Consider the following 23418-nt stretch of genomic DNA (forward strand, 5'->3'; position numbering starts at 1 on the left):
GCCCATATTGCATACCGTGTCCCGATTGGCCACACCAGTTCTCTGGTGTAGGAAATGGGCGTACAATTGAGCCTCTCCAGACCGTAATCCGCCGGCAGACAATTTGTTTTTGCCAACGGCTTATTAGCCAGGCTAGGGAAACTCCCCCCTGTCAGGTGAAAAGAAGTAGCTTGGACTCCTCGTGCATTTGAAGGAAACATGAGGTCATTCCGTTGCTCTCTCCAGGTTGGCAGAGGGAGTGTAGCGCCCCAGGATTACACTAGATAATTATTGACACTGGGTGAAAAAAATAAAAGGGTTACAAAAATCGTGGGAAAGAATTAAGCCTTTTCTTCTTTTTTAAATAATTTCTAATAATACATTAAACTGATTAGTTTGATTTAGAGTTGCATCCCTAGTTCTCACATGGCTTAAGCTCTCTCATATTGGGCCAGCATGAGAAACCGCCCCATAATACTGAGGGCAGAGATCTAGGGCCTGCCCTGTGTCGCTCAGAAACCGCCCCATAATACTGAGGGCAGAGATCTAGGGCCTGCCCTGTGTCGCTCAGAAACCGCCCCATAATACTGAGGGCAGAGATCTAGGGCCTGCCCTGTGAATGCCATGTGACTGCCATGAGAAACCGCCCCATAATACTGAGGGCAGAGATCTAGGGCCTGCCCTGTGAATGCCATGTGACTGCCATGAGAAACCGCCCCATAATACTGAGGGCAGAGATCTAGGGCCTGCCCTGTGAATGCCATGTGACTGCCATGAGAAACCGCCCCATAATACTGAGGGCAGAGATCTAGGGCCTGCCCTGTGAATGCCATGTGACTGCCATGAGAAACCGCCCCATAATACTGAGGGCAGAGATCTAGGGCCTGCCCTGTGAATGCCATGTGACTGCCATGAGAAACCGCCCCATAATACTGAGGGCAGAGATCTAGGGCCTGCCCTGTGTCGCTCTCACGGTGATTGACCCGTCATTCCTTTGTTATAAAGGCTGTGGCTGTCAAACGGGAGACTCCATTGTTGGGCATGGGGAGAGAACTGGCATGTAGGAAGCCTTTCTTAACACATTTTGGGCGGGAACCCCTGTTGGTTTTAAGCATTATGTTATACTTTAGCTATTGACAAATAGCAGATCTACAAGCTCATAGCACGCCACCGAGTGGCGCGCTACGAGCTTGTAGGTCTGCTATTTTTGAAAAATCGTGAAAATGTGGCGCAAGTCTTTGAATATATTATTTCAGAGCCAATGTTTTTAACTCAAATTTTGGTACTGGAACGACATATTTTCAGATGGGGGTCGGCGGCCAAATACATATCATTTTGGGGGTCCTTGACATGAAATAGTTTGAGACATAAAAACTGTCATTTTGTAGAATCGACTTCAGGTCTAAATGGGTTAATTGGATTATCATCCTCGCACGCTCCACTCTACAATGTTGAGTTTTGCCCAGTGGATTTAAATCTTGAGGCTTTAATTAGCTTTCATTAACAATGTATCAGCGAGGACTATATTTTTTAATGTATTCTACTCCTTTCCATAGATGACGAAGGTGTCTAAGGACCACTGTCTGGAGATCGTCAACAAGTTTGAGCCATGCTCTGAGAACCAGAAGGAGGGGGTTCTGGGTATTGATGGTGAGTGTCGTGTTCTCAGTTTTCTGGTGGAAAAAGTACTTTACTTATACATAAAAGTATACTGCAGAAGTACTGTAGAACTACTCTGTTACAAGTAAAAGTCCGGAATTCAAAACATACAGTAAGTAAGTAGCCTTGCTGAGCCATGGGGTCCATAGGGGCAGGAGCCCATCTCCTGTTTCTGTAGCGTGAGGCAGCTTGATGTACAAGTACACCCCTTGGACATGACGCTAGTATGTCGCAGGGACTTACCCCCAATCCAACCCCAATCCAACCCTTGATACTGAGTGTCAAGCAGGGAGACATTGGGACCCATTTTTACAGTCTTTGGTATGACCCGGCCGGGGATCGAACCCCGACCTCCCAGTCTCAGGGCGGACACTCTAACCACAAGGCCACTGAGCTCAAGTGCATACAGTACTTGAGTAAAAGTGCAAAAGTATTGGCATCAAAATGTACTTAAAGTACCAAAAGTAGTAAGCTCTCACTGTGCAGCATGTGCCATTTCAAGTTATCACATGTATACAAATCTTTTGAAAATAGCCGATCTACAAGCTCACAATGCGTCGCATCGCAACGCATTTTTTCAAATGGCCGAAATGTATATAGGGCTGAAGTGTTTAATGTATGTTTTGTAATAATTATAATCAAAGTAACTAGTAACTAAAGTTTTCAAATACCGGTAAATGTAGTGGAGTAAAAGTACAATATATGTCTCTGAGATGTAGTGGAGTGGAAGTAAAAGTATTGGAAATACTCTAGTAAAGTACAAATACTTCAAAGTAAATGTACTTAGTTACTTTCCACCACTGCGTATTCTTTTCACATTGATGTTCTTATTATAGGTTATAGCCAGTCTGTTTCCATCAGCTAATTAAGTCCCAGTGGAAGTTTATAATCTTGCTATGCAAATAGCCCTGTAAACAGGGGACTGCTTTGCAGTTTCTTACCAATGTTACTTAACAAGTGAAGTTGTTTTGCAGCATGTGCGCATGTTATATTATTCCTTAAAGACAGTACACATTGTATTAGGGATTAGTGTAATGACTACTCACCTGTTTTAAAGCTGCGTTCAGACCTGAATATATATATTCGCCTCGGTTCGTCCCGTTTGTACTGCGCCAGGTCGCGCCGCGCCCGTTCGCGCAAGTCTTTGCATTGACTTTGTATTAAAATCGCACCGCTCTAACCATTCAAGTCTGAACGCAGAGCTTTTTTCATTAGCTGCAATTTTGGCTAAAGTGTTAAGTGTTAGATACCGTAGCTCTATATTGTTTGTTCAGTAACGGGAGTCTCTCCATCTCTCCAGCTCCCTAGCAAACAGAAAAGCAGCACAATACTAAGTAGGCACTGCTGCTGCTACAAAAATACTGCTGTGCAACACAGGTTAATCTTCGTGCTGCTTTGCTTTTAGGTCTGAAAAAAGACGTGCATGTTCCAAGCTATTAAGGGTAGCAAATTAAAAAAAGAATTACTTTTCAGTCAATAAAAAAAAAAAAAAAAATACTTTTAATTGGTTAAAATATTAATAAAACCCACAAACAGAATTAACCTCTTTTATTTTCAAAACGTTAAAAAAAAATAGCTAAAATAGCAGATTTACAAGCGCACAATGAGCCGCGAAGTGACACAATGCAAGCTTTGTAGATCGCCTATAACTATTGGGTGAGCGACACGACAAAGCAGGGCATTAATTTATGAAAGAGAAAAACCCTTTAAAATATGGAGATACAGTACATGGTTTCTGCCTGACAGCAATGATATGAGAGTTCCTAAATTAAATGTGATTCTCCTTTAGTCTGATCTACCACTTAACACTGATATCATTACTTTTCGCCATATTAAAGCTAATCATGTGCTGAGCCAACAATGCTTTATTAAAAGTGGCACAGATGCCAGATTCAATTAACAGCTACCTCTGCTCATGTATAACGACATATAATGAGGCACCCTGGTGGCTCGGCTGCGTACATGCATGTAATAAATTCATGACGGAGCCCTGGAGTGGCCATTGAGAGAGAGGAGGGGAAAAAAAGAAGGGACGGCTGTGGCTCAGGAGGTTAGAGCAGGCCGTCCAATGATCCCTGGGTCGGCGGTTCGAATCCCGGCTCCTCCTGTCCACATGTCGAAGTGTCCTTGGGCAAGACACTGAACCCTACATTGCCTCCAATGAGTCGGTCGGTGTAAGCTTGCCACCATTGGTGTGTGAATGTGGGAAGTGAGGACGCTGGCGTCGACTGTTCGCCGCTTCACCTCCCAATGTATGAATGAATGAACCATTGTAAAGCGCTTTGAGCACTTGGAAAAGCGCTATAAAAATGCAATTCATTATAAAAATGCAATTCATTATTAACTCAAGTTAGTAACTTACTAACTGAGCTTGTGGGCCATTGTTTTAAGTTTACCATTTAGGCCTGAGGCCGCATCGGTGTCGCCTTATAGCTTTTAACCACTTTAACCATTATTTTAAACTTTAGCTGTTGAAAAATAGCAGATCTACAAGCTCATAGCGTGGCACTCGGTGCAGCGCTATGAGCTTGTAGATGCTCGTAGCTTGTAGATGCACATATATAAACATGCATATCTAAACATGCACTGTCCCCCCCGTCCCCATAGGTTTCACCAACTACATGCGCAGCCCAGCGGGGGACATCTTCAACCCAGAGCACTATGAGGTGATCCAGGACATGACCCAGCCACTGTGCAACTACTTCATCGCCTCGTCACACAACACCTACCTGATGGGAGACCAGCTCATGTCCCAGTCCAGGGTGGACATGTACACCTGGGTGCTGCAGGCCGGCTGCCGCTGTGTGGAAGGTCAGCTTTGAATGCACATGTTGCACGTGCACACACACACATCGGAAATCCGGGCCGATCACGTCATATTCATATGATCGGAATCGGATCGGGAGCAAAAACACCTTGATCGGGACATTACCCAGTAATTACACCAGTAATGTGCTTCACTGCCTGCCTGTTTAGTTTGTATGTGTTGTGTGGGGACTATGTATTTACGTTGCATTTATTTGTAACGTTCATTAATATGCTTGTCTCGTCAATAATAAACAAATAAAGTAAGCAAAGTACATCCCTAATTAGAAGGAAAAAGTCCTTCTAATTAGGGTTGTAAGGCTATATGGACCAGAGCTCGCACGCACGTGCAGTTTAACAGTAAGGAAGTGATGTGTCTGTCCTTTTCACTGTGTCATGGCGGTGTGTATGTGGTCCACAGTGGACTGCTGGGATGGCCAGGACGGCGAGCCCATCGTGCACCACGGCTACACGCTCACCTCCAAGATCCTCTTTAAGGACGTCATCGAGACCATCAACAAGTACGCCTTCGTCAAGAATGAGTAAGTTCAACACACACTCGATCCCCATCGACTCACCACCCCCACTCACTCGCACCTGTGTGCTTGTGCCTTTTACTGGGATGTGGATAATGAGATTAGCACTATATAGTTTATGGTTTTTCATGGTTTTTCAGGCAAATGGTAAATGGTGCATTTATATAGCGCTTTTAATCCAAAGCGCTTTACATAGATTGTGCATTACATTCACCCATTCACACACACATTCATACACCGATGGCGGAGGAAACCATGCAAGGCACCAACCTGCAGCACATCGGGAACAATTATGGGTTCAGAGTCTTGTTCAAGGACACTTCGACACTAACTCTGGGGGAACCCGGGTTCGAACTGGGAGCCTCCATTTACACATTAGTCTGCACATACTGTACGCACAGCTTTATCCACCGGTACGTCTCCATTATCCATTATCATTTACATAGCATGGACATACACACCCAGATAGAGACACACGCACATGCACATGCACATGCACATGCACATGCACATGCACATGCACATGCACATGCACATGCACATGCACATGCACATGCACATGCACATGCACATGCACATGCACGCAAGCATGCATGCACGCACGCACGCACGCACGCACGCACGCACGCACGCACGCACGCACGCACGCACGCACTGTACAGCACACCAGCAGATGCCGAGGGATTCCCACCTCTTCAGAGAAGGTGGTAATCATATAGACGCACAATCTGGAGATTGCTACGAAAAAGTGCTATTAATAGACCAAGTCTCGCAGGTAATATAAAGAGGTGTGTGCAGGGACGTGGTGGGCCCATAATTCAGCCCGGGAAGTGGAGTTGCAGAGGCCCTCTAGGCGTGCGGCCAAAGGCTGCGTGCCAGTGAACTGATGGCGCGCGGCCAAAGGCCCTTGACGAATCAAGGGCGTGCGAGCGCATTTTAGGTCACTTTAGGTCCTACAGTGACCTAAAATCATTGTCCATGGATGTCATGTTTATACCTGCCACAGAAGACAGTGCTGCATTGTTTTACACAAAAGGGATTTAAAAAAAAATATATATGATTTTTTTTTTTTTTTAATAAAATAAAAAAAAACGGCTGGACTGGACCGGCTGTTCGGGAGTTGTCCCGAATTTCCCAATGGCCAGCACGTCTGTGTGTGTGTGTGTGTGTGTGTGTGTGTGTGTGTGTGTGTGTGTGTGTGTGTGTGTGTGTGTGTGTGTGTGTGTGTGTGTGTGTGTGTGTGTGTGTGTGTGTGCGCATGTGCGTGTGTCTCTATCTGGGTGTGTATGTTGCTTAATGTAAGTCGCTCTGGATTAAGAGCGTCTGCTAAATGCCTAAATTGTAAATTGTAAATTGTATGTCCATGCTATGTAAATGATAATGGAGACGTACCGGTGGATAAAGCTGTGCGTACAGTATGTGCAGACTAATGTGTAAATACATGACATTTTACCCACTTTATCAAAGTTTCTTGAAGTTAAATCAAAGTAAAGTCATGTTTGTTTGGAATAGAGGGGTATGGGGACATTTGGCGGATCCATAGCTTTTTCATAGGTTCTAGCTTCAGAGATTCACCGTTCACGTTTTTGCAACTGGCAAAAGATCTAAGTAAAGTCATGTTTGTTTGGAATAGAGGTGTATGGGGACATTTGGCGGATCCATAGATTTTTCGTAGGTTCTAGCTTCAGAGATTCACCTTTCACGCTTTTGCAACTGGCAAAAAGGTTACTTAAATGCAATCTCTCAAGGCGAGCTTTGCAGCTGAATCTGTTGGCAACTCCTGTTGCCGTGTAGAGTTTGTTCTTAGTAGGAATGAAAACAAAGACGCACCACTGGAAGAGGAGTGTTGAAAGAGCGTAATCGTGCTGACATCCGGTCTCTTGACTGGGGATTTGAGTGGTGCCTGAACATTTGTTTTTTGAGTGGCGCTAGCCCCCCTCCTATGCCCAGCTTTGTATGTTGTGTGTACCCCATAGTGATGATTTGATTGACTGAGCACGGAATGTGAGAATAAAAAGGACGCAAAAAGTGATTGGCCGGAATGTGATGATGTATGTATGATGATGTATGATGATAAAAGCGTCCCTCACTTCACACAGGTGTGCTTTTTTCCTTCGAATTTGCCTCTGAGACACCATGGCTGAGTCAGAGGCAAATTTGATGGGTTCCCAGATTGCTTTAAATGAAGCAATATTACACGAGAGGGTGTGCTTTACCATGATTACTGGCACGACAGTGATGCTGTCAGGAACGAGGCGGAGCCGGATTCCGCAAGCATCGCGTCTGAAGTGTGTAATATTACGATTATACAACCGTTACCAACAAAACAAAACACCTTAAAATGTATTCATATTGTGTGGCAATTCACTCTCAAAATAAAAAATCACACCTGTGTGAACTGAGTGGTGCAACTCCCCTCTCCCCCTGCCTCTCTCTCTCTCTCTCTCTCTCTCTCTCTCTCTCTCTCTCTCTCTCTGTAATTAGCACTAGGCAACAGTGCAACACTATCTCTCTCTCTCTGTTTCTGGCACAACAGCGCCACTTTTGCCCCTACTGGTACTCATAGCCACACACATAGCCACACACATAGGTTAACACATAGGTTAACACGGAGTCACGGACATTGCTGTTCCTTGGAGTGGTTGCACCACTCAAAAAAGAAAGTTGTGCTATTCCTATCTCTGTTTCCCTGTAAATAGTTTTTTTGACCGGGACATTAAATAGTCCCTGTTGATTCAAAGTAGCAGTGCTCTGTCACAGAGGCACCATCTCACCAATCAACACAGCTGAGCTGTCAATACCGGCCCGGTGCAGTGGGAGGAATTCCAATATTACTGTATGCTCCGTCGGTGTGCTGTCATGCTCGTTTTGAACCACGGGTAGATAGCTATTTCAACCAATCAGATTGCGTCGTCGGAACTACCTGTTGTATAACGTTGTGTAACATACTGTAATAACATCTTCACTTTGTCTTGTAAAGTGTTTTCCTATTATCGTAATGTATGTTATGTGAGTAGCTGCTACTAAAGGTAGTAGCTAATGGGGATCCAAATAAACAATATAACACATTCTGGGTGGGAACCCCTTTTGGTGTTAGCATTATGTTATGCTTTAGCTATTGAATAATAGCAGATCTACAAGCTCATAGCGCGCCACCGAGTGGCGCGCTACGAGCTTGTAGGTCTGCTATTTTTGAAAAATCGAAGAACCACTGACAGAGAAACATAGCTTTTTCAGAAAACTGTCAGGATGTAGAAGACATTTTTAGAATCTGATCTCAGGTCAAAATGGGACAAACAATAAAAGTTGTATGTTTGCTACGTTGCCTCCACAGTTACCCAGTGATCCTGTCCATTGAGAACCACTGCAGCGTCCCCCAGCAGAAGAAGATGGCCCAGTACCTGGTAGAGATCATGGCCGAAAAGCTGGACCTGTCCAACATCAAAGCCGACGAGTCGGGACACCTGCCCTCGCCAGAGACATTGAGGGGCAAGATCCTCGTCAAGGTGAGAGAGGTTCTGTCCAGCTAAATCAGATCCTCGTCAAGGTGAGAGGTTCTGTCCAGCTAAATCAGATCCTCGTCAAGGTGAGAGGTTCTGTCCAGCTAAATCAGATCCTCGTCAAGGTGAGAGGTTCTGTCCAGCTAAATCAGATCCTCGTCAAGGTGAGAGGTTCTGTCCAGCTAAATCAGATCCTCGTCAAGGTGAGAGGTTCTGTCCAGCTGAATCAGATCCTCGTCAAGGTGAGAGGTTCTGTCCAGCTAAATCAGATCCTCGTCAAGGTGAGAGAGGTTCTGTCCAGCTAAATCAGATCCTCGTCAAGGTGAGAGGTTCTGTCCAGCTAAATCAGATCCTCGTCAAGGTGAGAGGTTCTGTCCAGCTAAATCAGATCCTCGTCAAGGTGAGAGGTTCTGTCCAGCTAAATCAGATCCTCGTCAAGGTGAGAGGTTCTGTCCAGCTAAATCAGATCCTCGTCAAGGTGAGAGAGGTTCTGTCCAGCTAAATCAGATCCTCGTCAAGGTGAGAGGTTCTGTCCAGCTAAATCAGATCCTCGTCAAGGTGAGAGGTTCTGTCCAGCTAAATCAGATCCTCGTCAAGGTGAGAGAGGTTCTGTCCAGCTAAATCAGATCCTCGTCAAGGTGAGAGAGGTTCTGTCCAGCTAAATCAGATCCTCGTCAAGGTGAGAGGTTCTGTCCAGCTAAATCAGATCCTCGTCAAGGTGAGAGGTTCTGTCCAGCTAAATCAGATCCTCGTCAAGGTGAGAGGTTCTGTCCAGCTAAATCAGATCCTCGTCAAGGTGAGAGGTTCTGTCCAGCTGAATCAGATCCTCGTCAAGGTGAGAGAGGTTCTGTCCAGCTGAATCAGATCCTCGTCAAGGTGAGAGAGGTTCTGTCCAGCTAAATCAGATCCTCGTCAAGGTGAGAGAGGTTCTGTCCAGCTAAATCAGATCCTCGTCAAGGTGAGAGGTTCTGTCCAGCTAAATCAGATCCTCGTCAAGGTGAGAGGTTCTGTCCAGCTAAATCAGATCCTCGTCAAGGTGAGAGGTTCTGTCCAGATAAATCAGATCCTCGTCAAGGTGAGAGGTTCTGTCCAGCTAAATCAGATCCTCGTCAAGGTGAGAGGTTCTGTCCAGATAAATCAGATCCTCGTCAAGGTGAGAGGTTCTGTCCAGCTGAATCAGATCCTCGTCAAGGTGAGAGAGGTTCTGTCCAGATAAATCAAACGTGCTCCATCTGTGAAAAGTCCAATTAAGATGAAGTGTGTGAATCAAGTGCATTATTCATTTCCCCTTTTATTAGCCAACAAATTGTCCCACGATTGTCAAAGGATGTGAAACTTGGCTGGCACAATCCCTAAAGTAATGGCACAAGTTTGGATGTGTGCCCCAGTGTCAGAATAATAACAACACCCCCCCACCCCCCCACCACACACACACACACACACACACACACACACACACACACACACACACACACACACACACACACACACACACAGACACAGACACAGACACAGACACACACCAATCGGAGCACTGCATGCCGCCCCCTAGACACTGGGATTGAGGATGATTGCTTACCCTTGGACAAATACCACCAATCCATAAACCTCTCTGGAGCAAAATAATAATAATAATTCATGGCTGTGGCCAGAAGTCATAAATAACTTGCACTTAAAGTTATTCCTCCAGGTATCTCCCCTCCTGTCCTTGGCCTGTGAGTTCCTAGTATCTCTCCTGCTGTTCTGTGTTAATATTATTATAATACTACAAGCAGAACTCTCCCACGGCTGTTTTGTGAGCTTAGCCAATGTTTTTGTGCCCATAAGGTTCAATTTGACTTCTAAATGGTTTGAACAAGGTCGATGTTTCTAGTGACAGTTGGGAGTCAAGGCCATTTACACTACAGAGCCCAGCATAGAAAGGAAGATTGTGGGTTTCAATATGTTATTGCTCTGGTTTTAAAGCTGCAATTTGTAAGTTTATAACCTACTCAGAATTCAAACCGCAAGGTCTCCTGCATGAGGGCCGACATTTCTACTGCTACAGAAGTCAAGTCAATTTTATTTCTGAAGCACATTTAAAAATAGCCAACGGCCGACCGGAGTGCTGTACAGCAAGAGAACACAAAAACGAAATATAAACACGTTGCACAAAACATCACATGTTACACAACACATCAAGGTTAAAACACACAAAAAGAAAGGGCAACAAATACAATAAAAAGGCATCAGGTAAATAAATACAGGAGGACAGTGGTGGTTTAAAAGAGCACATTAAACAGTGTCCAACCATTTCTCCGAGAATGCTTGTTTGGGCAGGGCTCAGGGCTCAGGGCTCAGGGCTCAGGGCATAGGGCTCAGGGCTCAGGGCTCAGGGCAGTAACAGGGCAGGGCTCAGGGCTCAGGGCAGTAACAGGGCAGGGCTCAGGGTTCAGGGCAGTAACTACTAAACCAGGAGGCTTCTTGGTGGAAGAGTAGAGAGATCACCTCCAATCAGTTGTGATAGTTAGATTGTATTAACCCAGTTAACACAGTTTTCTGAAAAAGCTATGTTTCTATGTCAGTCGTTCTTCGATTTTTCAAAAATAGCAGACCTACAAGCTTGTAGCGCGCCACTCGGTGGCGCGCTATGAGCTTGTAGATCTGCTATTTTTCAATAGCTAAAGCATAACATAATGCTAACACCAAAAGGGGTTCCCGCCCAAAATGGGTTAACGTACACTCTACCACAGTGGTTCTCAAAGTGGGGTCCGGTGACCCCAGGGGTCCCTGTTGGGGTGGTTCCAGGGGATCCCCAGCTAAATGTGTTTACCGGCGGTTACCGGTATACATATATAGCGTCACAATCATGTTCACAATATTTTCTACTTTGGCTACTCAACAATAGCAGATATACAAGATCACAGCGTAGCACGCTGTGAGTTTGTATATCTTGTACATCTACTACTTTTGAACATTTTTGAAAAAATCTTAAAAGACTTTCAGATGGGGGTCCGCGGCCAAAAACATATCAATTTGGCGGTCCGTGACATGAAAAGGTTTGAGAACCACTGTCCTACCATAATATAGATTATATTAATTTACTCTACCATATATATTGGTTATGAATAGATTTCTTTTCACACAAAACAGTTATGTACTGTAGCGTTTGCACTGTAGCGTTTACACAGTATCGTTTACACCCGGCTTTCAGACTTGAAGACAATACACCAATGCACACAGTAAAATCATCATTGTGTGAACATTTAAATAAAATGAGGATATTGCTGTGCGAGTTGTACGGTTGGCCCTTTTAATCCAGTTCAGTCTATTCGTGTCTCGGCTCTTGACCGATACTCCACTGTTACTACCACAGAATGTCTTTATAGACTGAAAACCCCATGTTAAACCAAAGAGATGAATACGCTCGTTTCATAGAAAATGTCACGAGTGCTTTACTCAGTCTGGGCCCCCGAGTGGAGACAAATGTAATCCCCCATGTAACAAGCTGAAGCTGTTCATGGATTGATAACGTGACGCCTCCATCCTCTCTGCTTCTTCTCTCTGGTCCTGTAGGGCAGTGGCCGTCAAGTAACTAAAGTACATTTGAAATGTCTTCTACATCCTGACAGTTTTCTGAAAAAGCTATGTTTCTATGTCAGTCGTTCTTCGATTTTTCAAAAATAGCAGACCTACAAGCTCGTAGCGCGCCACTCGGTGGCGCGCTATGAGCTTGTAGATCTGCTTTTTTTCAATAGCTAAAGCATAACATAATGCTAAGACCAAAAGGGGTTCCCGCCCAAAATGGGTTAAGTACTGTAATTAGGTATACAATTTTGAGGTATTTGTGCTTTACTTGAGTATGTCACATTTTCAGTACTTTTACTTCTACTCCACTACATCTCAGAGGCAACTATTGTACGTTTTACTCCACTACATTTATTTGACAACTTTAGTTATTATTTGCGTTAATTTATTTATTAATGTATTTATAATTACAAAACATGCATTAGCCACTTCAAACGCATTGTGAGCTTGTAGATCTGCTATTTTCGAAAGATTTGTATACATAACTTGAAATAGGACATTCCGCATAATGACTACTTTGTACTTTAAGTACATTTTGATGCCGATACTTTTGTACTTTCACTCAAGTACATTTTGAATTCTGGACTTTTACTTGTAACGGTGTACTTCTGCATTGCAGTATTCTTTTACCTATAAGTAAAACATTGTAGTACTTTTTCCACCAGTGCTGTTCATGAATGGATAACGTGACACCTCTCTGCTTCTTCTTCTTCTTCTTCTCTGTGGTCCCGTAGGGCAAGAAGCTGCCCCCCAACATCGACGAGGACGCCGAGGAGGGGGACGTGTCGGACGAGGACAGTGCAGACGACATGGAGGACGACTGTAAGCTGATGAACGGAGACGATGTACGTACTGCGGCGTTAATTCCTGCTCTTTCCTTTTGGTCTCCCTCCCTCCCTCCCTCCCTCCCTCCGTGCGGTTTATCTCACTGTTTCTCAGCGTGGGACCAGACTCTAGTTGTATTGAACTGAGGATTGTTTGATACTTTGGAATTAGTCTATCTTGTGTTTTTGCCTGTTGTTTGTCACTAACTACATTATTAGTAAAACTACAGAGGAAAGAACATCATATCAAATGGGGTGGTCTAATGCATATCAAACTGGGGGGGGGGGGTCCTTGAAATGAACCCATTTAGACTGGGAGCCCCTACAGCAGGGGTCCTCAACTAGAAATGCTGAAGGTCCACTAATAATTTTTGAAAAAGACTAAGGTCCGGTCCCATGAGCGCGGCGCGGGCCACGCAGCGGCCAGCGGAGAGCAGGGCTCTATGGCTGTTTAGTACAGTCACACCAAGGCAAGCTTATACAAATCGGATCCCCTCCCAACCAACCAATACTGGGGTGCAGAGTATGGAAATAAAATGTTTCACAAATATTCCCCTCCAAAAATTCACAGCAAATGAGAGGTATTGTGTTGAGGCACAAAGAACACTTTTATTTTGTCAAGTTTCAACAAAACAAAAAGGGTCCACAGAGGTGGTCCGCGGTCCGGTAGTGGACCTTTCAATCCGGGACCCCCTTTTGGGGTTGTTGTTGTGGTACAGTATATTGCAACACACGTTTTTTGTAATTTCTGAATAAATATTTGAAGATTTTCAGAAAACTTAGGTCAGGATTCAGAAGGTGTTTTTAGAATCGGCTTCAGGTCTAAATGGGTTTAACCCATTTTGGGTGGGAACCCCTTTTGGTGTTAGCATTATGTTATGCTTTAGCTATTGAAAAATAGCAGATCTACAAGCTCGTAGCGCGCCACCGAGTGGCGCGCTACGAGCTTGTAGGTCTGCTATTTTTGAAAAATCGAAAAACCACTGACATAGAAACATAGCTTTTTCAGAAAACTGTCAGGATGTAGAAGACATTTTTAGAATCTGATCTCAGGTCTAAATGGGTTTAAAGATGATTTATCCGATCAAAAGGGGGCGTGCCAGTCCTTTGCTAACTGGTGTCCAGGAGCTGCAATGTGTGTGTGTGTGTGTTTGTATCACCTTGTATACTGTCTGTGTACTTTGTGATTTCAATTAAGAGTCACTGAGTGTCTGTGGGAATCCATCTGCTGTCTTATGTCTTTGAAACATTGTGTTCCTGCTCTTGACCTCCTGCTGTTCTTTCTCTCACACGCCATCTTTCTCTTCTCCTTTAAGTCCTCTATTGCCCTCAACTCTGTCTTTTTACTGTAGTGGATTTAAGTGTTCATCTGTTGTTGTTTCTCTCTCTCTCTCTCTGTTTGTCTCTCTCCCTCTCTATTCCTCTCTCTCTCTCTCTCTCTCTCTCTCTCTCTCTCTCTCTCTCTCTCTCATTCTCTGTATCCTCTATGCACCCCTCTTTCCCTCCTTCGTGTCGCTTCCATATTCCACAGTGGAAGGTATTGTATAACATGGTCATTCTCAGCCTGCTGTTCAGAAAGCACCATCTGGGTCATGTGCCATGTACTCTTATCATTGTGCTGTTCCAGCTCAGCTTTTAGAACGGGCAAAACAATGAATTCTGCAACATGAAATCTAACAAAAAAAATCTTGGCTGGCATTTTGCTGACAAAATTAATTGTTTTGAGTCGGTTTGTGGAAGAGCTCTGCCCCCTAGTGGCTGAAGTGAGCATGTGCTTATGTTTGGCAGCTGCAGTCTTTTTCAATCACAACCCTTGCTGACTGTCATTATAATGGTCTCCCCCCTGTCTGTCACATTGATCATGTTACTCTAGTACTCTGGACACATTGAATGGCCTGCTTGTGCATAGCAGCCATCCATCATACCAACATGAGCTTGTGTTGTGTAATACAGTGGTTCTCAACATGGGTTACGGTTGCCGGGCCACCCCCAGGGTGGTCCTTGGGGGTTCCAGGGGGTCCCCAGCGGTTGCCGGGCCACCCCCAGGGTGGTCCTTGGGGGTTCCAGGGGGTCCCCAGCGGTTGCCGGGCCACCCCCAGAGCGGTCCGTGGGGGTTCCAGGGGGCCCCCAGCGGTTGCCGGGCCACCCCCAGAGCGGTCCTTGGGGGTTCCAGGGGGTCCCCAGCGGTTGCCGGGCCACCCCCAGAACGGTCCGTGGGGGTTCCAGGGGGTCCCCAGCGGTTGCCGGGCCACCCCCAGAGCGGTCCGTGGGGGTTCCAGGGGGTCCCCAGCGGTTGCCGGGCCACCCCCAGGGCGGTCCTTGGGGGTTCCAGGGGGTCCCCAGCAGTTGCCGGGCCACCCCCAGAGTGGTCCTTGGGGGTTCCAGGGGGTCCCCAGCGGTTGCCGGGCCACCCCCCCAGGGCGGTCCTTGGGGGTTCCAGGGGGTCCCCAGCGGTTGCCGGGCCACCCCCCCAGGGCGGTCCTTGGGGGTTCCAGGGGGTCCCCAGCCGTTGCCGGGCCACCCCCAGGGCGGTCCTTGGGGGTTCCAGGGGGTCCCCAGCCGTTGCCGGGCCACCCCCAGGGCGGTCCTTGGGGGTTCCAGGGGGTCCCCAGCGGTTGCCGGGCCACCCCCAGGGCGGTCCTTGGGGGTTCCAGGGGGTCCCCAGCGGTTGCCGGGCCACCCCCAGGGCGGTCCTTGTGGGTTCCAGGCCACCCCCAGGGCGGTCCTTGGGGCTTCCAGGGGGTCCCCAGCGGTTGCCGGGCCACCCCCAGGGCGGTCCTTGTGGGTTCCAGGCCACCCCCAGGGCGGTCCTTGGGGGTTCCAGGGGGTCCCCAGCGGTTGCCGGGCCACCCCCAGGGCAGTCCTTGGGGGTTCCAGGGGGTCCCCAGCGGTTGCCGGGCCACCCCCAGGGCGGTCCTTGGGGGTTCCAGGGGGTCCCCAGCTAAATTATTGATAGTTAGGAACCAACTGGACCCATACAGGTCTCTAACTCAGAGAGTGTACAAATGGAATCGAATGGACATGTACAGCAAAATGTGGTTCCATTTGTATGCTTATAAACACATACATACATACAGATTACAGAGTGAGATAAAGTATCACATGGAAGGCCATGGCCTAATGCATATTTAAATGTGGGTCCTAAATGAAATTAAGGTTGAGAATCACTGACGTACACTTATCCTCTCCGTCTCATAGTAGGACCTCAGAAACCCCAAAATCCAGACTCTCAGTGGAGATTGGAATATAAATTCCTTTAATACATTGTTGTTTAATAAAGTGCAGCCGCACAATGTAGTGACATACAGTGTTTAAATACAGTAAAGGTTCCCTGGCTGCACACTGCTGCGTTTTATTTGGATATTTTGCTAACGTTTTTCCTGAGGTTGCTGAGGTTCTAGCCTGGCCCAGCCTGAGGTGGCTGAGGTTCTAGCCTGGCCCAGCCTGAGGTTCTAGCCTGGCCCAGCCTGAGGTTCTAGCCTGGCCCAGCCTGAGGTTCTAGCCTGGCCCAGCCTGAGGTTGAGGAGGTTCTAGCCTGGCCCAGCCTGAGGTTCTAGCCTGGCCCAGCCTGAGGTGGCTGAGGTTCTAGCCTGGCCCAGCCTGAGGTTCTAGCCCGGCCCAGCCTGAGGTTGATGAGGTTCTAGCCTGGCCCAGCCTGAGGTTCTAGCCTGGCCCAGCCTGAGGTTGAGGAGGTTCTAGCCTGGCCCAGCCTGAGGTTCTAGCCTGGCCCAGCCTGAGGTTGAGGAGGTTCTAGCCTGGCCCAGCCTGAGGTGGCTGAGGTTCTAGCCTGGCCCAGCCTGAGGTGGCTGAGGTTCTAGCCTGGCCCAGCCTGAGGTTCTAGCCTGGCCCAGCCTGAGGTGGCTGAGGTTCTAGCCTGGCCCAGCCTGAGGTGGCTGAGGTTCTAGCCTGGCCCAGCCTGAGGTTCTAGCCTGGCCCAGCCTGAGGTTCTAGCCTGGCCCAGCCTGAGGTGGCTGAGGTTCTAGCCTGGCCCAGCCTGAGGTGGCTGAGGTTCTAGCCTGGCCCAGCCTGAGGTTCTAGCCTGGCCCAGCCTGAGGTGGCTGAGGTTCTAGCCTGGCCCAGCCTGAGGTGGCTGAGGTTCTAGCCTGGCCCAGCCTGAGGTGGCTGAGGTTCTAGCCTGGCCCAGCCTGAGGTGGCTGAGGTTCTAGTCTGGCCCAGCCTGAGGTTGGTGAGGTTCTAGCCTGGCCCAGCCTGTGGTTCCTGAGGTTCTAGCCTGGCCCAGCCTGAGGTGGCTGAGGTTCTAGCCTGGCCCAGCCTGAGGGTGCTGAGGTTCTAGCCCGGCCCAGCCTGAGGGTGCTGAGGTTCTAGCCCGGCCCAGCCTGAGGTGGCTGAGGTTCTAGCCTGGCCCAGCCTGAGGTTCCTGAGGTTCTAGCCTGGCCCAGCCTGTGTGGTTGCTGGTCTAGACTCTAGAGGGTCGGGTGCCGGTCGAAAACAGGCGGTGGATCCTATTGGTTCACCGATCTGAGCACCCGCCCCCGCCCTCCTCCTCCCCTCCCCCGGTAGAAAACAGCGGAGAACACTGACGTCACCAAATTTGGAGCGACGCGCATCTGCACTGTTATTGGTTAGCAAAATACAAGGAAGTGAGCTTCCTATGCCAGAATGTCCAATGGGTTTCCCCAGGCTTTTCCTTTTTTAGCCGAATGCGAACAAAAATAAAAGCCTGGGTGCCGAGGCTACTGAGGTTCTACTGAATGTCCTTTATGTTCCCTCAGCGTCTCTAACACCATAAATAAACATGCTCTCTCTCTCTCTCTCTCTCTCTCTCTCTCTCTCTCTCTCTCTCACACACACACACACACACACACACACACACACACACACACACACACACACACACACACACACACACACACACACACACACACACACACACACACCTTTTTGTGTCCAGACATCAGCCAACAGGAAGCAGGTGGAGAGCCTGGCCAAGAAGAAACTGGACAACCTGATGAAGGAGTCTAAGATTCGGGACAGAGAGGACCCCGACAGCTTCGCCATCGCCGCCCTGCCGCCCAGCGGGAAGCCCCCCGCCGACAAGGCAAGCCTGAAGGTATAAACCAAAAGACTGGGGGCCAGAAACACTTCCTCCCCAATGTGTTTCCATCTGGCATCTGTACAGTGGTGGGAAAAGTACTCAAATGTTTTACTTACGTATCAATATTGCGACGTAGAACTACTCCGGAAGTCCAGAAGTCCGGAATTCAAATATTTACACATCTTTTGAAAATAGCAGATCTTCAAGCTCACAATGCGTCGCGTCGTGACGTATTGTGAGCTGGTAGATCTTGCAGATCTTGCAGATCTTGTAGATCTTGTAGATCTTGTAGATCTTGTAGATCTTGTAGATCTTGTAGATCTTGTAGCCTCTGAGATGTAGTGGAGTAGAAGTAAAAGTATTGGAAATTGGAAATACTCAAGTAAAGTACAAATACCTCAAAATTGTACTTAACCCATTCTGTACGGGAACCCCTTTTGGTGTTTTAACTAAGCATTATGTTATATTATGTTATACTGCTATTTTTGAAAAATCGTAAAAATGCGGCAAAAATCTTTGAATATATATTCTTTCAGAGCGAACGTTTTTTTTATTTCGACGTCAGGCCTAAATGGGTTAAGTACAGTACTTATAAGTAAATGTATTTAGTTACTTTCCACCACTGCACCTGTACATACTGTCGCCTCGTCGTTTCTGCTGATCGAGCCCCAAAACCCAATTGCTGAAATAAAAAGGGAGCCTCATCAGCTCTTCTTCAAGCTGATATTTACAGGCTACCGGCTCCCTCGTCAGGTTTTCTTTCTTATAAAAAGTTTTCTGTTCCACAGAGAAAACTCATTTTCTTCTACTCCTCCTCTGACAGTGACAGATAGATATAGAAACCTTAGTTATCCTTGAGGGAAATTGCAGAGTTTTTCCCCCTTTCTCTCTCCAACCCTGGCTGTTACTCTCTCTCTCCTCTAATCAAGTGTTGTGGGAGCTCGGGGTGGTAATTGGGGAGGCAGCTCACCCGTAGTGCACTGGAGTGTGGGAGCCCACCCACCACGGCTATCTAATTGAGCGTTTCACTTCACTTAGCCCACCCCTTCGGCCCTCATGCATATATACACACTCACTCACCGACCGTACACACATAGCACATACACACGCTCACAGTCCAGGCTCTATAATTAGTCTCACACAGCACCATTTAACGAAGAGGAAAACAAAGAAAAGTGATTTGCCATGCCTGCCGGATACGAATGCTTCATTTCCATCGCACCTGCCGGATCCAGAAATACCACATTCTGATTTGGTCGAAGGCCAACTGACAGAGTTCATTAATGTCCTTGTCCAGGGTAAAGATGAGGATGGGACGGACACCGCTGACGAGTCGACCCCTGGCAGCAACAAGCGCACAGGGCGATCTTTCATGGGCAGCTTCTCCAAACGCAAGGTGGGCACTGATCACCTCTGTTCCCCTTCCGCTTTACACTTATTCATACTTCATATTTTCACACCATTGGATTGGATTGGATCTGTTCTCTGCCTGCATGTCATAAGCTCAATGTAAAACTCCTTCGCAACACAGGAGTATACAGTACATTGTAGGCATTGGTCTTTCTCGTTCTGTGTATTTCCCTGCACCTACCCTATACATTGAAAAAAATGGGTTTGGATAGATTTGCAATTGGTTGCAATAGAGGGTATGCGTGTGACATCATCATCAAACCCGGAAGTTATGCAGGAATGCCTACTGAGTGGCAAAAAACTAGTTTCTGGCCTTGACAACCCATACATCCGAACAGAAAAGTCATATTTGATTGCATTAAACAACGTTAAACAATGTTAAACTCACTTTGCATGTTGCTTTGCCACTCGATTTGCCACTCGACGTGCCATTCACTTTAAGCATGCGCATACCCTCTATTGGTTACATTCTTCCACCAGACACTATACATGTATACATGCCAACAGACTAACAACACAAACTCCTTAACAAGTTCTACTCCCTGTAGAAAAAGGCGAGCAAACTGAAGAAGACGTCCAGCTTAGAGGACACAGACACAGACCCAGAGAGCTCCAGCAGTGCTACGCGTGGTGCCCCGCTGCACCACAGCAAGTATGACGCACGCACGCACGCACGCACGCACGCACGCACGCACGCACGCACGCACACACGCACACGCACACACACACACACACACACACACACACAAACACAAACACACGTAACGTATGATGCGATCATGCTCGAGGATCGTCCTAATATGGTGAATACCAAATCGCCAGTATAAAAGGTTGGGTCTGAGATAGAAGACAGAGTTCCAGTAATATCCCATCGGACAACTGTGACATAAGCCCCCTATCACTCAATGACTCAACTGTGACATAAGCCCCCTATCACTCAATGACTCAACTGTGACATAAGCCCCCTATCACTCAATGACTCAACTGTGACATAAGCCCCCTATCACTCAATGACTCAACTGTGACATAAGCCCCCTATCACTCAATGACTCAACTGTGACATAAGCCCCCTATCACTCAATGACTCAACTGTGACATAAGCCCCCTATCACTCAATGACTCAACTGTGACATAAGCCCCCTATCACTCAATGACTCAACTGTGACATAAGCCCCCTATCACTCAATGACTCAACTGTGACATAAGCCCCCTATCACTCAATGACTCAAATGTGACATAAGCCCCCTATCACTCAATGACTCAAATGTGACATAAGCCCCCTATCACTCAATGACTCAACTGTGACATAAGCCCCCTATCACTCAATGACTCAACTGTGACATAAGCCCCCTATCACTCAATGACTCAACTGTGACATAAGCCCCCTATCACTCAATGACTCAACTGTGACATAAGCCCCCTATCACTCAATGACTCAACTGTGACATAAGCCCCCTATCACTCAATGACTCAACTGTGACATAAGCCCCCTATCACTCAATGACTCAACTGTGACATAAGCCCCCTATCACTCAATGACTCAACTGTGACATAAGCCCCCTATCACTCAATGACTCAACTGTGACATAAGCCCCCTATCACTCAATGACTCAACTGTGACATAAGCCCCCTATCACTCAATGACTCAACTGTGACATAAGCCCCCTATCACTCAATGACTCAACTGTGACATAAGCCCCCTATCACTCAATGCCTCAACTGTGACATAATCCCCCTATCACTCAATGACTCAAGTCTGTCGTGCCGATTACTCTGGCAGCCATAATACTGACGATAATACTATACATCTTGTCAATTCCCACTATACTGCACTGATCTGCGGTACTTATTAGTAAGTGGTAATAATTAGTTCTCCCCAACAACAGTCATACAGTAGATACACCATAGATGGACAATACGGCGTGACTAGCAGTAGCAGACCTAAACATGTCCCTTAGGAGAACACGTTTTCTAACATTGACCATGTTACATGAACAGGAATAGGAAGACGATGAAGCTCTCCAGAGCTCTGTCCGATCTGGTCCAATACACCAAGTCTGTGGGCCTGCAAGACATCGAGACGCAAGGTGAGTGGATCTGCACATTAGAGGAAAGGGCTTTGCACACTATAGCTATAACTGAAGTTCACTCCATGTTAAAACAAACAAAAAAGTTACTAAGTGCTTAATTCTTGTCAGCAGTAGGCTGGATGCTGAAACATTTGCTAAACTCTTGCTGACAAGGATTAGTATGTAATTGTTCTTGTACGCAGTGAGACACCTAATTTAATCTTTGCTGAGCTAGCGTGCTCATTTCCCAAAAGAACAAAGCTTTCAACTTGTACTAATGACAGGCACACAGTGAAGACAATGGGCCCAATAAGATGTTACTCACTAAGATGTTAACGCCATATTTTGAACGTAAAGGAATTAACGCAACTTCCATCATGTTCTGTCTGTCTGAATTGTGCTCGAGGTCCGCTCGATTCTCACGTCTGCTCCGAGGCTGACTTACAGTACATGGGACCAATGCTTGTGTATGTCATTAGAATGCCTTATTCTTCATGAAAAATCAATTACAATATATAGTTCCAAACCTCAAATAAAATAGGTATGTGTCCAACATTTGTCAACCCATTTATATGAAGAAAAAAAAGTCAAACGATGTATTGCTTGTAGCCTGTATGATGATATAGGCATAATGCAAATTCATTCTACAGATTTAATTTTATATTGTAGCATTTAGAGCTAAATTATTAGGTCCCTCGGCGTGTTTGCCAAAGTTTCACATAATGAACACAGACAGACACAGACGCGCCTCCATTGTGTCGCCGTATTAATTTATAATAGCCTACTGTACTGTATGTTGATCACATGAACGCCACACACAATAACCTAATAAGTCTTACCATCTGATGAGGAAACAGTGGATGAAATCTAGCTGTTCCGACATAGGACAGTGATCTAGGCCAGGGGTTCTCAACCCGTGGGTCGCGACCCCTCGGGGGGTCGCCAAATTATTTGGGGGGGGGTCCCCAAATTATTAAAAAAGAAAAAAGAAAAAAAAATGTTTATTTTCTATTTTTTGCAACTGAATGGCTGGAAAGTGGAAATGAAGAGTTTACATATAGTACACATAGTATATACATACACCTTCCCTAATGATTATATCTGGTTTCAGTATTTTTTTATGGTGTATTGTCTCTATTATTAAGGTTATTGTAGCAGTCAATTTATATTGGGGGTCGGGAGGGGGCGGGGCAGGGGTCCCGAGACATTGCCAAAGCATTTCCGGGGGTCCCCGGACAAAAACGTTGAGAACCCCTGATCTAGGCTATCAATCCAAAAGATGAATTTCCCCTCAGTAATCAATAAAGCTCTGGTCCATATTCTATCCGATAGCAGCGTGCCAGACTGCCAGTATGCCCTGCTGGATTTTTGCATCATCTTTTTACCTCGGTATACATGACTAATGTTCAGTAGAAGTATAATGTATAATGACCTTTCATTGGTGTTTCATTAGCCTATTAGTATTTGTAAATACCTGAGGTTGCTGAGGTTCTAGTTATTCTCATTTATGAGAGCATTATTTTCAGCTGATCCATAATTGTGCAACCGGTAACTCGCTTCCAGACAGAACAGATGCACTAGTTGTTAAGGCGACACCGGCGTGCTGTATCCTTTGACGAGAGACGAACTTGAACTTCTTCAGCACAGTGACGTTATTTCCCGTTGATGTTTTTGGTGTGAAATGGTGCGCAGAACAATGCAAATGAACTTCTCGTGAACGCGCTTGTGAAAAGTGGCGTGCACAGACATTTAGAGGGGCAGGTGCTCAAGTTAAAAAAGGGCACCTTGTGCAGCGCGTGGAACCGGCCGGTTGCCTTAATCCATTTTGGGCGGGAACCCCTTTTGGTGTTAGCATTATGTTATGCTTTAGCTATTGAAAAATAGCAGATCTACAAGCTCATAGCGCGCCACCGAGTGGCGCGCTATGAGCTTGTAGGTCTGCTATTTTTGAAAAAAAGAGAAAAAAATGATTTTTTTCCTTTTTTTTCTCCAAAAGGGCACATTGCCAAAAGG

The 23418-nt window shown here is 46.5% G+C and overlaps 1 protein-coding gene across 1 annotated transcript in view; it reads left to right on the top strand.

The window, feature by feature from the left end:
- The window catches only part of plch2a (phospholipase C, eta 2a), a 237626-nt gene that overhangs the window by 195096 nt on the left and 19112 nt on the right, over positions 1-23418 (top strand). The window contains exons 8-16 of the mRNA XM_079523685.1: positions 1536-1629; positions 4246-4449; positions 4865-4985; positions 8314-8485; positions 12781-12891; positions 17783-17941; positions 19224-19322; positions 19885-19988; positions 21335-21423. Coding sequence (XP_079379811.1) covers positions 1536-1629; positions 4246-4449; positions 4865-4985; positions 8314-8485; positions 12781-12891; positions 17783-17941; positions 19224-19322; positions 19885-19988; positions 21335-21423 — 1153 coding nt within the window. The remainder of the gene's footprint in view (positions 1-1535; positions 1630-4245; positions 4450-4864; positions 4986-8313; positions 8486-12780; positions 12892-17782; positions 17942-19223; positions 19323-19884; positions 19989-21334; positions 21424-23418) is intronic.

Source organism: Electrona antarctica, assembly GCF_951216825.1.
Source record: "Electrona antarctica genome assembly, chromosome: 2".
NCBI lineage: Eukaryota > Metazoa > Chordata > Actinopteri > Myctophiformes > Myctophidae > Electrona > Electrona antarctica.